At 45.3% G+C, this 15,018-nt stretch overlaps 1 protein-coding gene across 2 annotated transcripts in view; it reads right to left on the bottom strand.

Annotated features, from left to right (window-relative positions):
* The window catches only part of SV2B (synaptic vesicle glycoprotein 2B), a 73,117-nt gene that overhangs the window by 29,839 nt on the left and 28,260 nt on the right, over window positions 1–15,018 (bottom strand). For both annotated transcript variants that reach the window (XM_081171137.1, XM_081171138.1), the window contains exon 2: window positions 8,172–9,042. In XM_081171137.1, coding sequence (XP_081027263.1) covers window positions 8,172–8,664 — 493 coding nt within the window. In that variant the 5' untranslated portion in view covers window positions 8,665–9,042. The remainder of the gene's footprint in view (window positions 1–8,171; window positions 9,043–15,018) is intronic.

A 15,018-nucleotide genomic window follows, 5' to 3' on the forward strand; every position in this document is an offset into this window, starting at 1 on the left:
AGCACAAGTGCACCTTCTGTGGCTTCCAGCAACTAGTATTCAGAATTATTATCATGTCCAACCACGGAGGCAGAGCATAGTGGCCTTAACCTCCATCAATTTGTCCAATCCTCTTGTAAAGCCATCCAAGCCAGTGGCCATTGCTGCCTTCTGTGGGAGTGAATTCCATAGTTTAACTATGTGTTGTGTGAATAAATATGTCCTTTTACCTGTCCTGAATCTCCCAACATTCAGCTTCCTTGGATGTCCATGAGATCTAGCCTTATGAGGGAGGGAGATGATAGATAGATGATAGATGATAGATGATAGATGATAGATGATAGATGATAGATGATAGATGATAGATGATAGATAGATAGATAGAGAGAGAGAGAGAGAGATAGATAGATAGATAGATAGATAGATAGATAGATAGATAGATAGATAGATAGATAGATGATAGATAGATAGATGATAGATGATAGATAGATGATAGATAGATAGATATAGATGATAGATAGAGATGATAGATAGAGAGATAGAGAGATACTTTCTCCATGCCGTGCCTAATTTGATAAACTTCTACTGTGTCGCCTATCCTTTGCATTTCCTTTAAACTAAAAAGTCCGAAATTTTGCAACCTTTCCTCATAGGGGAGTGGCTCCATCCCCTTCATCATTTTGGTTGACTTTTTCTGAACCTTGTCCTCGTCTACAAGATCCTTTATAAGGTGAGGTGACCAGACTACAGGAATTCCTTTCCTAATGATCTCTCTAGTGCTCTACACTCTGAAGCCTTCCCACATCCTTGCCTCCCCTGAAATCCCCCTTGCACTCAGGAGGCCTTTCTTGTAAAATGTGGAGCCTGCCACAGTGCCATTGACAGCTATTCATTGCTGCTTTGAGTAGTCTTTAATCATTATTTTTTAAGAAATCAATTTGGAAAGATTTTATTTTTTAAGAGGTAAAACTACAGACTTAAAAACAAAACCAGTGAGTACACTGGTCTCAGGAGCTCAGGAGCCACCCTTCCTGGCTTTTTGCTCTTCCAACAAACTTCAGGGGAAGTCTATTTAGATAAGGTACTGCCTACTTCCCTGGTGGGCCTACAGAAGACTTCAGTTGGCTGTACAGCTCTGCAGAGATAACATCTCTTGTATCTTCCTTAGCAGGGCCCCTTGGAGCTGTCCAAGGTTCTGAAAGTTCTCTGCTTGACTGGGACTCCTGACTGCACACTGCCTGCAACCAATTCAATCCTCATACTTCCACAGGTCTGGGCACTCCCTCACTTTCTGCCTGCCCTGGAAGAGGCCATGTCTGCACCACGGGACCTCCTCACTATCTCAGCACTGCTCTGCTCATGCATTTCGTTGTTTTTATTTCATTTTGGGGTTTTTTTAAAAAATATATACCGTAATTTTCAGATTTATACATTTCAACAATTTTACAGTCATTTTAATATTTCAAAACTTGACTTCCTTCGCCCTCTTTCTGCAGTTCCTTAAATTTATTTTTAATATCTTCTGCATATCCAGATTAACTTAGTTTGTTCACTTATTCATCTACTTTAAATATATACTTTTATGAAACTGCAGGTTATTACAATAATCCTGCCAATGTTCTTATCTGTTTACAATTTATCTGTAAATATTCAATAAAGCATTTCCGTTCTTTTATAAAAAGTTTGTTATCTTGATTTCTTGTTTTTCCAGTAAGTTTTGCCATTTCTGCATCTTCCATAAGTTTTTGTATCCATTCTTCCATTGCTGGGACTTCTACTTTTTTCCATTTTGGGGCAAGTTACATTCTTGCCGCTGTAGTAGCATACATAAATAAGTTTCTATACAGTTTAGGTAGTTCTGTCCCTATAATTCCCAAAAGAATTCTTTGGGGAATCACTTTGGTTTTTAAAAATCTGTATACCTCCCTTCATTCAAAGATCCCAGAGAGGTTCACAGTATAAAAATAGAAAATAAAAACATAATAAAAAACAAAAACACAACAAACCCATACCACCCCACACACACATTTAAAAGGGCATAGAATTTTAATCAGCACAAGGCCTGGTTGGAGAGAAATGTTTCCGTCTGGCACCTGAAGATAATGAAGGTGCCAGACAAGTCTCCCTGAGGAGAGCATTTCACAAATGGGGAGCCACTGCTGAAAAGGCCTATGCTCTAGACCTCTCATGGAGGAGGCACCCAAAGAAGGGCCTCAGATGGTGATTGTAAGGTCCAGGTTGCTTCATATGGGAAGAGGGGGTCCTTTGAGGTATTGCGAGCCTAAGGCATTTAAGGCTTCATAGGTCAAAACCAGCAATTTGAATTGGGCCCTGAAACTACAGTGGTATGTCGGGTTAAGAACTTAATTCATTCTGGAGGTCTGTTCTTAACCTGAAACTGTTCTTAATCTGAGGTACCACTTTAGCTAATGGGGCCTCCCGCTGCCACCGCATCAATTTCTGTCCTCATCCTGAAGCAAAGTTATTAACCCAAGGTACTATTTCTGGGTTAGCGGAGTCTGTAACCTGAAGCGTCTGTAACTCAAGGTACCACTGTAATTTGCAGCCAGCGCAGGATCAGTGTAATCTGCTCAAACCGTCTTGCCCCAGTGAGAATCCTGGCTGCCAAATTCTTCACCAGGCTGAAGTTTCTGAATCATCTTCAGAGGCAGCCTCACGTATAACACTTAACTTTAGGCTACCCTGTGCAGACAGAGGGCCACCAGCCAAAGGTGATGGAAGGCACTGCACACCACTGCAGCTACCTGAACCTCAAGTGACAGCAAAGGATCCAGAAGTACACTGAAGCTACACAGCTGCTCCTTTAGAGGAGGTGTAACCCAATCAAGAGCAGGCAACCTCCCATCTATCTGGTTTAGGGAACAACCCACTAAAAGTGCCTCAAGTCTTATCCCGATTGAGCTTCAGTTTGTTAACTCTCATCCAGACCATTACCAAGGGAAGACATCCATTGCCCCACCTGGAAAAGCAAAGCTATGTGTCATCCTATGCCCTTTTAAAATGTGGGGTTGGGGGGGGGCTATTGGGATGTTTATTTTTATTATGTATTTTGTGGTTTTATATCTTGATTTTATTCTGTGAACTGCCCTGAAACCCCCGCGTATAGAGCAGTATACAAATTCAAATAATAATAATAATCAGCAGTAGCATATTGCTGACAGCATACTCCAAAACTCTAGATAACCCCCTCAGTGGTTTCATGTAGATGTTAAACAGCATGGGGGATAAAATCGAACCTTGAGGAACCCCACATTGAAGGCTCTACTGGGCCGAAGAGCACTCCCCTCTTGTTCATTTCAAATTGGTAAGCAAAAAATAAACCCTTTTAAAAAAATGTAAGAATAGCATTGGGTTGATTAGACTGCGACTTTGCATACATCTGAACTTTAATGTAAGTATTACTGTCTTTACCCTGTGTGTTTCCCTCTGATTTCACTACTTTCACTCCACACACACAATGCATGAACCTGCTAGCTCAGGATAATGCTTTGTGCCTCTGATTCAGATGCATCTGACCTAGTCCACCAAAGCTTATGCCATAATGAAATCTGTTCGTCTTTAAGGTGCAACAACACTCTGTTTCTCAGGCAGAACACAGAAAGTGGCACCAACTTCTGGTAGAACACTCTGCTGGTTTGCAGTAGGCCAGAGACGGTTTCTTGTTCCTTATTATTTAACAATAGCAACGAAACAACTTTCCACAGAATACGGAAACAAAGAAAACTCCAGGAGTGGACTTGTGCAGGAAAAGGCCATAAGTTCAGTTCAGTTCTGATGTCAAAAAAACAACAGAATGTGTTCAGGAACACAGCGCTCTTTCATTCTAACTCTCTGTTTTTTGTACCCGACTTTGGAGTTCTGGTAAAAACTATAAAGTAGGTCTGACAAATCTGAAGTCTGTGCCCTAATCAGCTGACCTAACAATGGTTTCTAGTCTTCTCTACAAAGCTCTTCTCCACCACCACACCACCTCTCTCTCTCTCTCTCTCTCTCTCTCTCTCTTCATTTTTTCCACTGCCTCAGTTCAGCCTTGGACGGAGATTCTTTTTCATATTCACAGCCTGATCAGTGCAATCCTGCCAGGGCCACACATAAAACAATGCTGGGCAGACTGTTCTCTTAGCATTGGGCCAAAGGAGACAGTGACATCTGGCAGATTGGAACACAAATAATCCCAGCAGGGACAAGCAAGCTGGGCTGAATCACCCCTGCCAGGTGCGGAAATATCCGACTGATTTATGAGACTCTGAAAGGGAGAGCATAAAAATGGAAAGGCCTTGGATTCGCTAGGATTTCTTTGTTTGAATAAACAGAGCTGGACACAAATGTAAAGACCTGCTGCAACCTAGGTAAAAGAAGAAAATGAAGTAGTGCAACCTGAAATCATATGTTTGTGGTTCAAAGTGCAATTTGGGGGGGGGGGATTCAATTCACTTTGAATTTAAAGGCAAACTGACCTAATTCACACTTTCCAAAACAATACAAGAAATGAAACACAGTCACCATATGGTCCACCTTTCAAAATTCACACTTCTCTGAATTTTACACTACACTTCTCCAACCTTGCAGCTTTTACAAAAATGCATATATTGGGGGAAGGCATGCATTGGGGAAAAAATAGTGAAAGTAACTTTTGAAAGTGTTATATTTGGGGAAACTGCTTGCCAAAAAATATATGTGTGAATGACTCAAAACTGAATACAGAAATGTATTTACCAGGGGGGAAATGCACCAAAATGCGGACCAATGTTCATTTACAAATTGCTACAGGAACTGTTTTGGGGGAAGCCATGGCTGTTTAAAGTGGCATGATGCTGCTTCAGCTGTATAGTGCAGATGTGGTAAGATAGAAAGATATAGAGGGATATCCAACAAAATTATACTCATAGTAGACCTACTGAAATTTATGGACCCAAGTCCACTTATTTCAATGGGTCTATTCTATGACTTAGTTGGATACACACAAACACACACACACAAACAAACAAACAAACAAACAAACAAACAAACAAACAAAAACACACACCTCTATCTATCTATCTATCTATCTATCTATCTATCATCTATCTATCATCTATCATCTATCTATGTATATCTATTGTTACTTTTAATGGTAGCAATTACATCTCCATCAGTAAAGGATTGATTAAGATGTTGTCTAAAAATAAACGAATCCCTTTAATTATGCTTGCTTCTTTTTTTACAGAAAGCCTTTTCTAACATTCCATTGTTCCTTATTCTAACAAAGATCCATTGGAGTCAGCTCTTTCCCTCTTTCCCTCTTCTCTCGCCACACTCACAGCCCATCTTAAGTTACTCACTTTGTCTTTCTTCTCATGTCCCCCTCCTTAAAGGTCTGGGCAAAGAGAAGCCCTTCTCATGCATTAACATGAGGACAAAGCCAGAAGGCTGACTCCTCTCCAGCTGGAACGGAACCAGTCCTGCCTCCTAATCAAAAATATGGCTTGAAAGGGGGCCAGGGGAGAGTATTAGACCAAATGAACTCCCGGGTGTGAAAAAGAGGCAAGGAATAAGAAGCCATGCATGTCTAGCACTGAGATGCAACAGTCATTCAAACACAATAATGGAGAAAGGGTGCAAACTGATCTTAAGGTATGGAGATGGAGTAACGGAGAGAAACTAGAATGGACAGATTTGACTATCTCTTGCTACAACAGGCGAGGGAATCCAAAATCCACGGTAGGGCAATACTTTGACTTTGACTTTGGGGGTGGGAAATAAAAATGCAGAAGCTATATATATATATATATATTTATAGGAACTCAAACACTGAGATCCTGCTCTGTTCCAGTAACAAGAAGCCGAAAGCACCAGCCTGAAGATGACGAGTGAGACCTCGTCGAAACGTCGCCTAGACACCCCAACTCTTACACGGGAAGACACCCGAAGACACCAAAACCTGCATTCCTGTACCCGTGAAAATCTACGAAAGCATATATATATATATATATATATATATATATATATATATGCATTTTGCAGGGTTAGGCCTTGGCGGTGGCAGCCTCTCCTCTACCTTGCCTGTTCTCCAGCAGGCACTGTGAGCTGCCCAAGGGAGGAAGCTGGCAGCAGCAGCAGCCATGGAGAGGCAACAGGGGAGCTCATTCACAGTCACCACTGCCACCCCTGCCACTTAGGACAAGCACTGGCTCATCCACCTCCCTGGTGGCGATGGCACTGGTGGGGGAAATAGGGACATTCTGGGATCAGATCAGAAGCCCTGGTGGGTTTTGTAATTCCGGGACTAACCCTAGAAAATAGGGGCACTTTGAGGGTATGGATCATAGCCATCATGGCCGAAACCTCTTGGAGACAGAGAACTGGGCCAGATGTTCCCCCGTTTCATCTGATCAAGCAAGGCTCTTATTTTCTTTTTTTAAAAAATATTTTTTAAAATGCTGTTTAATTTGTGGAACAGCATCTTCAAACTACAAACATTATTTGAACTCATTGAACTTGCCATGTTTGGAAATTGGAAGAGGGAAGATGGGGCAAACATATTTTCACACATTACTAAATATTTAATATTTTGCCATGGAGAAAAATATCTGCAGTTTCGACCTGTGCGCCATGAAAAAATGCAAAATGTTCACTGTGAGATATGCAGTTTCTCTTCCCCCACCCCCAGGAGAGAGTGAGAAGGAGTGGGGGAAATCTATTTATAATATCAGGCCATCTGCTTTCTTGTTTAGTCAACTCCCTGGTGTGTTTGTGTATGTCTTGTTGGCATGATGGACAATCTAGCATATACATTGTGTGGATTGTTGGAAGCGCAGCAGCAGGGATCATTAGGCATGTGACTTAAGGGTTAATTCTGTTACTGTTAAAGTCAGCTAGCCAAGAGGAGGATGGGTGAAAGTGTTGCTTAGCAATCAGAAAGAATGGTAAGATCTTCACACTGAGGTAGCACACACTCCATTGGCTATGTAGTTCTGAGGGAGATTTTCCTATGTGTGTTTGGCTGAATGTCTTCTTGCTATGTACAAGGCTTGAACTAATAAAGTTTCCACACACGCTCACATACCTCTCTCTATCCTTCATCCAGGCAACTAGCAAGCATTCTCAGAGTTCAAGGATACATTCCACCCTGGCAAAAACACTCAAGGAGTCTGCAGAGCCTGGCCTGAAGAGAGGGATGGTGTCCTGGGAATATTTCCCAAGGGCCAGTTAGCCTGGCCGCTCTTCTGTTTTACTTGGTTAGCAGCTGGGGTCGAGCTGAATACCTGTTGATTCCTGTCATATGTGTCACACCAGATTTCCCAAACAGAGTTCTGTTCATAATCTTATGTAGAATTTGGTTTAATGAACCAGCCCAACCTGCCTGAAACTTTTCGAATACCTTATCAACAATCAGCCTTACAACAACTTACGTTTTTTTCATAGATAATCACTTCAGGATGTTTCATGGGAAGGAAGGAAGGAAGGAAGGAAGGAAGGAAGGAAGGAAGGAAGGAAGGAAGGTTAATTAAAGCAGGGGTGGGTAACCTTTGACCCACAGGCTTAAGTTGGTCTGACCAGCATCCTCAATTGGCCTGCGAGGCCATTTCAGCCAAGCCACACCTAAACCCGATATATGTATACAAGTGCTGCACAAAGGGCTTGTTGGGTTCCATTGGTGAGAAGAAACACTCCATTTTGATAAAAAGCATTTCCCCCCTTCCTAAGGAGGAGGTTTATATTCAAAGCACTCCCTCCAGCACTTTGAATGTAAATTCCTTTGTCTGCAAAGACTTCAAAGGGCTCCCTTTAATTGACCACCAGCTGATTACTGGTAACAGTGAGGTTCTTTGAGATGCGCCCCCATGCATCTTCCAAAGAGGTTGTGTTATAGCAATGTCTTCTGAACTTTGGCAGGTGTCATTATGGTACCATATGATTGGCATGAGGGCATCCCACCCCCTGTCAAAGTTGGCCTGTTACAAGAGAGAAAGATCTGCCCTCTCCCCCCACCCTCCAAAATTTTATCTGGAAGGAGAAATTTTTGAGGAAACCACCAAGAGAATGTTCATTCAGCTTTGACTCCTAGTGGGTCTGCACCCTATTGGGAGCTGGAGGACATTAAGAATCAAATAGAGGATGCTATTCCAAGCAGTTTCAAATTATCCTACAGCTAGCCTCATGGCATATGGCTGAAGAGAAGAAGGACTTACCTAGCATTCCTTTGTTGGAGCGTGACAAGCACATATCCTTCTCAGCGCTGGGTAGAACAAAGCCAACCACAAAGACCTCCACCCCATCTGCCATCAGTGCCAAGCCGAGGACAGTAAACAGCATCCATTGGAAACGTCCATGACCGCATTCCTCAATGATGTTTTCGTACTGGTGGGCCAGCTGCTCCTCATCCTCCATCTTCTCCGCCATGAGGTCGGCGTGGTCTCTGAACTCATCAGCCACCTCTGGGGCTTTCTTCTTCTTCTGCTTCTTGAGGTCATCTGGGTGAGGGATGCCCTGGTACTCTCCTTCATAGACTTCATCATCTTCATCGTGCCCTTCGGTAGCATCGCTTTGAGCATCTTCCTCTTGAGCTGGCTCCTCCCCACTTTGATAATATCCATCATTGGGAGCATAACCTCCATAGCCGCCATCTTGGTACCGGTAATCATCGGAAACTTGGTTCACTTTGTTTCTTTGGCCATCATCCATTTTGAGTCTATATGTCTAGATATACTTAGCACAGTGTGTGGTTTTTATACTCTAACGTACTATATGCTATTTCTTTTTTTAGTTGTCCAATTTGTGCTGTTAGCTACACAAGCATAGCTTCTCCTTTGGAGATGTGCAATAAAAATGCCACGATTCTAAGAAAGCTCTCTGCTGGCGTTGTTGTTAATTAGGAACGGTATCCTCCCAGAGAACCATTGTATAGTACTTTTAAAAATCTCAGCGCTCCCTTATCATCTGTTTTACTTCTCTCAGCTATCAAGAGATATGGAAGGGATCAGCAATTTGGTATGACCAGGTACCAGTGGGGTTTGGGAGGTTGTTGACTTTGCTGATTCATTCTGCCATGGAAGGTCAAGCCTTGGGGAAGAAAAAGAAAACAACAATGACTTGAAAATGCAAGGAAAGGTCTCGGCAAAAGGCAGGCTGCATCTGATGGCAAGCTTGTTTTTAATTGCAGAGGCACATAAAGGAACACAATATTATGGCACACAGACATAAAGCTGCATTTATCTTATTGGTAGAGACAATAAAAGAATTCATCTGGTTCATATTTTTTTAAGAGAACCTCCTGGTTTGCACTTTTCAGCTCTCACCTCAAATAGCATATCAAATGTGTATAAAATGCATATTTTGGGGCTAAGATGCATACCAAAAAAAATGTGCATTTTAGGAAAGTGTACATATGTTGTGGTGGGAAATGCATATGAGCACAACACAATTTTTCATGCAGGTGCTTTTGTTTTTTTTGTTGTTGTTTTTTAAAAAAACATTTCCAGATTGATGATGAAACACAACAGAATACAACTACAAAAGTGACCAATATATTCGTTCCTAGTTATCTCGGTAAACTAGCTGTGTGACTTATTTATTTATTTACAGCATAAAAACACACACACAAAATATGTCAAGCTTACAGTTTACAGTATAAAAACACAAAATGCATAACATAATAACAAACAAAACAATACCCACCCACCCGCCCACAGTTTGAAAGACCATAGATTGTTTAATTAGCCAAAGGCCTAGGAGAAGAGTTTTGGGGTTTTTTGCCAGTTGCCTAAAGATGTGTAATAAAGGCACCAGGTGAGCTTCCTTGGGGAGGCATGGCAGAAAAGGCCTGTGTTGCCACCCTCCAGACCTCTGATGGAGGGGGCACACAAAGAAGGACTTCTATGATTCTGTACTACTTCAATATATTTGGTACCACTGCTTCTGTTTTAAAAGAAACCCCCAACTTTCTACTCCTCATAAGACCAGGAAAATAGACATTCAAGTGTTTCTGCAATGAATGATGAAATATCTGAAGGGAGAGGAAGGACCAAAGGTGATTTTCAGAGGTTTCTTGGTGGCAGAGTGGGGTGGTCAAGTTCCATTGCCCTTCATAACTCCTTAGCTTCCTTCTGTGAGCAAAAGGAACAGAAATCATGTGCAAAATAAGTCCAGTTCTGCCAACAAGGAAATTCAAAGGCAGTAGCTTTGAAGAAACAGTCAAGGAAGGAAGGAGAGTTTCAGCAAGACTTTGTGGAGCAGCTCACATATAAGAGAATCAGGGTAGATGAAATGTTTTCCACAGACTCTGCAGCATCTTCAAGAAGACAAAAATAAATGATTGAGACAGCTTGTCAATTGCTTGCATGTTTCCCTCACTACCACAAGCACAGCATCTCAGTACAGCACAGTTGTCCCCAGAACACTGGGAGAAGTCCAAGTCCTACCACCAGCCGGACGTTCTGCAGTCTTTAAAAACAAGTTGTGAGCAAGGTTGGGGGATGGAATATAGAAGAAGGAACAAAAGGGTGTTTTAGGTGATCCATGGGGTCCCTACAACATGAAGTCAGCACCCCATCCCCATCGCTGCTCTGCTGGCATGCACAAATTATTCTCTAGGTGTCTAAAATCCTACACATACAAGCAGAATCTGTGCAGTCAGTCCCCAGATTAAATCTTTGAGTCAAGAACACAATTGCACATAAAGAAGTTTGGGTCTACTCTTTCATCTCCCTGCTGCCAGCATGTACAGAATTTCATTTGCTTATCCCAAGCTGCTAGCATGTGAAGCAGATCAGGGAAAGCCAAGTCTGCTCGGTAGTAAGGCCGCCACCCTCTAGTCCTCCAGTCTTGAGCCAGAGGAAGCTCAGGCTGTTTCTGGATGTCCTTGGGATTCACAAAGACAAGAGCCAAACAGTCCAGTCACTGTCTGCTGAACCAGGCAGGCAGGTCCCAGATTCAGAGCTGAGCTTACTCCAAGAAGGCACACGAGGAATGAATGCAATGCTTTATTGTGGAGTTAATAATAATAATAATAATAATAATAATAATAATAATAATAACGACGCTTAAGAATGGCTAACAGTATAAAGACAACTTTGGGGTTTCGAGTACAGAACAAAATAACTGTCAAGGCTGCATGAAAGCTCCTCCTCCCCTAGTTGCAGCAAGAGCGGAGAAACAAGGTGAAGTCCTTTTTTAATGAGTTTTGTTCAATCCTAATAGTGAGATGAAAGAACGCAACAAGCCTTAACATGGTGTTGCTCCAAACTGGGTTCCTCCTCCCACCTTCCTAGCAACAGCATCTCCCTTTACGGTGGCTGCTTGTAGCCAAAACTCTGATTCCATTGTTCCTGCACCCTTAATGAACGTCGAGTTCTGGGTGAAGGAGGATCAAAAATACTCTCCAGTGACAATGTGTCAGCTGGCTGCTCTGCTGCAATTCCTGCCCCCTTCTTCTAACACTTCCCAACAACTTTGTTCGTCTCTCTCTGACCTGTGTCCTTCTTCATCCCCCTCAAACCTCTGCTGTAAATCAATGCTGCATTCTCCTCCTCCTGCAGTGTCAGTAGAAGGGGGGGTTGATCTCCACCACTCCTCCTCCGTCTCGCTCTCTTGAGTCCAATCCCCGACAATAACAAAAGCTAGCTTGCCACAGAACCCACCAGCAGGCTGCATCCAAGCACATACGGTTGTTGCAATTCAGGCAACTGCATCCTAAACACATATGGGACTCTATGAGTGTTGTCCATCAGGGGTGTCATCTAGGGGAGTAGGAGGCCAAAAGCCCCCAAAAATGTTCAAGGAGGGGGCTGGGGCCCCCTCAAAATTCTGTGGTGACCGTATGCACACACTGCATGATGTTCTCGCCTCACTTGCACATGCCATGGGACATTCTTGCATCACTGACACATGTCATGGGGCACGCCCAACGGCATGTATGAGTGACATCAGCACGGCCCGCACTGTGGGCACATGGCATGCGCACATCACACAACCCTAGCTCCCTAAATTGCAGGGGCAAGCCGGAGCCCTTGCAGTTCATAATTTGGACATCTCCACGTTGATGTGTGAGAGAAGAGGAGAACAGCAGTACAGCCAGATATGACTTTTCAGGTATCGTCTGAACTCGCCCTAGGCTAACTATGTTACTGTGATGCCCCATTCACAGCATGGATGTGCACATCATTTCAGTGAATGTATATGGGTTGGGAAGGGCAGGATTCCGAAAATGAAAATGAAATATAAGACAGGAAGCAAAAACAATTGACACTAATTGGTCTCTCTCTCTCTCTCTCTCTCTCACACACACACACACACACACACACACACACCACACCCCATTTGCACAGAGAAATATTTTACCTTAACAGTGCCCCCAAAGGAAAGACTCATTGCCCAAAACCTGGGAGGTCTGCTGCCTGACAGTGTAGACAATATCAAGCTGGATGGACCAAGGTTCCAACTCAGTATAAGGCAGCTTTAGTTTTACTTATTAAATTTCTATGCCACCCTTCAGCTGAGGATCACAGGTCAGTTTACAATATGGAAACACAACAATGCACAACACAGAAAGAAACAAAAGTGATACAGTGGTGCCTCGCAAGACGAAATTAATTCGTTCCGCAAGTTTTTTCTTCTTGCGGGTTTTTCGTCTTGCGAAGCACGGTTTCCCATAGGAATGCATTGAAAATCAATTAATGCGTTCCTAGGGAAACCGCTTGCCAGGCTGGCGGTGCGGAGAAGGGCTTTTCTCTGCACCGCAAGCCTTCAGGACAGGTATGGGAACAGAGGGGAAGGCGCACAGCGCTTTCCCTCTGTTCCCGGGGCTTGCATGGGAGGAGGGTTTTTCCTCCCCACCGCCAACATTCAGAACAGCATTCTGAATGTTGGCGGTGGGAAGGAAAACCCTCCTCCCACCCCAAGTCTTCAGGAAAGCCATCCGATGCCGGGCGGCGGGAGAAGGTGTCCCCCCGCATCGGAGCTTCGTCCCGATGCCGCGCGGCGGGAGGAGGCGTCCCCCTCCGCCGCCCGGCATCGGAGCTTCGTCCCGATGCCCCGCCACGGGAGGAGACGTTCCCCCTCCGCCGCCCGGCATCGGAGCTTCGTCCCAATGCCCCGCCACGGGAGGAGACGTTCCCCCTCCGCCGCCCGGCATCGGAGCTTCGTCCCGATGCCGCGCGGCGGGAGGAGACGTTCCCCCTCCGCCGCCCGGCATCGGAGCTTCGTCCCGATGCCGCGCGGCGGGAGGAGACGTTCCCCCTCCGCCGCCCAGCATCGGAGCTTCGTTCCGATGCCGCGCGGCGGGAGGAGGCTTTCCCCCTCCCCCTCCCGGCATCGGAGGTTCGTTCCGATGCCGCGCGGCGGGAGGAGGCTTTCCCCCTCCCCCTCCCGGCATTGGAGCTTCCTCCCGATGCCGCGCGGCGGGAGGAGACGTTCCCCCTCCGCCGCCCGGCATCGGAGCTTCGTTCCAATGCCGCGCGGCGGGAGGAGGCTTTCCCCCTCCCCCTCCCGGCATCGGAGCTTCGTCCCGATGCCGCGCGGCGGGAGGAGACGTTCCCCCTCCGCCGCCTGGCATCGGAGCTTTGTCCCGATGCCGCGCGGCGGGAGGAGACGTTCCCCCTCCGCCGCCCGGCATTGGAGCTTCGTTCCGAAGCCGGCGGCGGGAGGAGGTCCGAGGACAGTGGGGAGACGCGCTGCGCTTCCCCGCTGTCCCTGAGATTTCCCTATGGGCTGTCGTCTTGCGAAGCAAGCCCATAGGGAAATTCGTTTTGCGAAGCGCCTCCAAAACGGAAAACCCTTTCGTCTAGCGGGTTTTCCGTCTTGCGAGGCGTTCGTCTTGCGGGGTACCACTGTAACTCTTTATAGACCTTCAGACCAAGAATCGTAGGTCACTGGAAGAGCAATTGCTTGGCATGCAGAAGGTCCCAGGTTCAGTCCCGCATGGCACCTCCAGGTAGGGCTGGGAAAGACTCCCTGCCTGAAATCCTGGAGAGCCACCAGCAGTCAGTGTGAACAGAACTGAGCCAGATGGACTAAAGTTCTGACTCAGCAGGAAGCAGCTTCCTGAGCTCCTATGGCTCTGGAGCTGAGGGACACACCTCCTATATCTAGATTCTGACGCAGCCACCCACAGTTCCAGGGCAGACCAGACATGGAGGTCTTTGCATAGGAGGCTTTCCTCAGTTTGAGGGCTGCATTTCCTTGTGGGTAATGTCCCCTGGAATGCATGCCAGTGGTGGGCAGGGAGGAGATGCAAAAGGTGGGTGAGAAGTAAAACTGATGTGGCAATGGATGGAACTCCCTTGGTATAGTAGGTTATATTCCATCCATGCAAAAACCAGATTTATATCTGGAGAGTGGGGCAGAGGCTCCAACTTGAGCTCAATATTGAGGGAGCCCAGCATGTGTTGCTCATGTGTGATGTCATGTGTGTGGCACATGACATGCACACATCACATCATTGGAAGGAGGCTGAGCCCTCTGATGCTCAGTTCTGTGCTTGGCCTCCTCCACTCCCTCAACATTGAGAAGACCTATTGACCCCATAGATCTGGCATCCCTGGAGTGGCAGAAGGAGGCAGGAAGAAAGAAAGAAAGAAAGAAAGAAAGAAAGAAAGAAAGAAAGAAAGAAGGAAGGAAGGAAGGAAGGAAGGAAGGAAGGAAGGAAGGAAGGAAGGAAGGAAGGAAGGAAGGAAGAAATCAAAGATCCAGACAAATAAGAGGCGTCCTCACATTCCAGCCAGGCAAAAAACCCCAAGGAGGAAGCAAGCCCAGTAAGGGCTTAAGGAAGCAACATATGATTTTATTTATTATTTATCTCTTGCATTTATATTCCACATTTTCTTCCAAGGAGCTCAACACTGTGTACGTGGTTCTCCCCTCCCCATTTTATCCTCACAACAATCCTGTGAAGTAGCTTAGACTGAGAGGCAGTGACTGGTCCAAAGTCACTTCGTGAGCTGCACAACCAAGGGGGGATTTGAACCCTGGTCTCCCAGGGCCTGGTCTGACACTCTAACTACTACAACACACAGCCTCTCAGACATAGCCTAAGGGGAGTCC

The sequence above is a fragment of the Podarcis bocagei genome (assembly GCF_964188305.1).
Source record: "Podarcis bocagei genome assembly, chromosome: 14".
Lineage (NCBI taxonomy): Eukaryota > Metazoa > Chordata > Lepidosauria > Squamata > Lacertidae > Podarcis > Podarcis bocagei.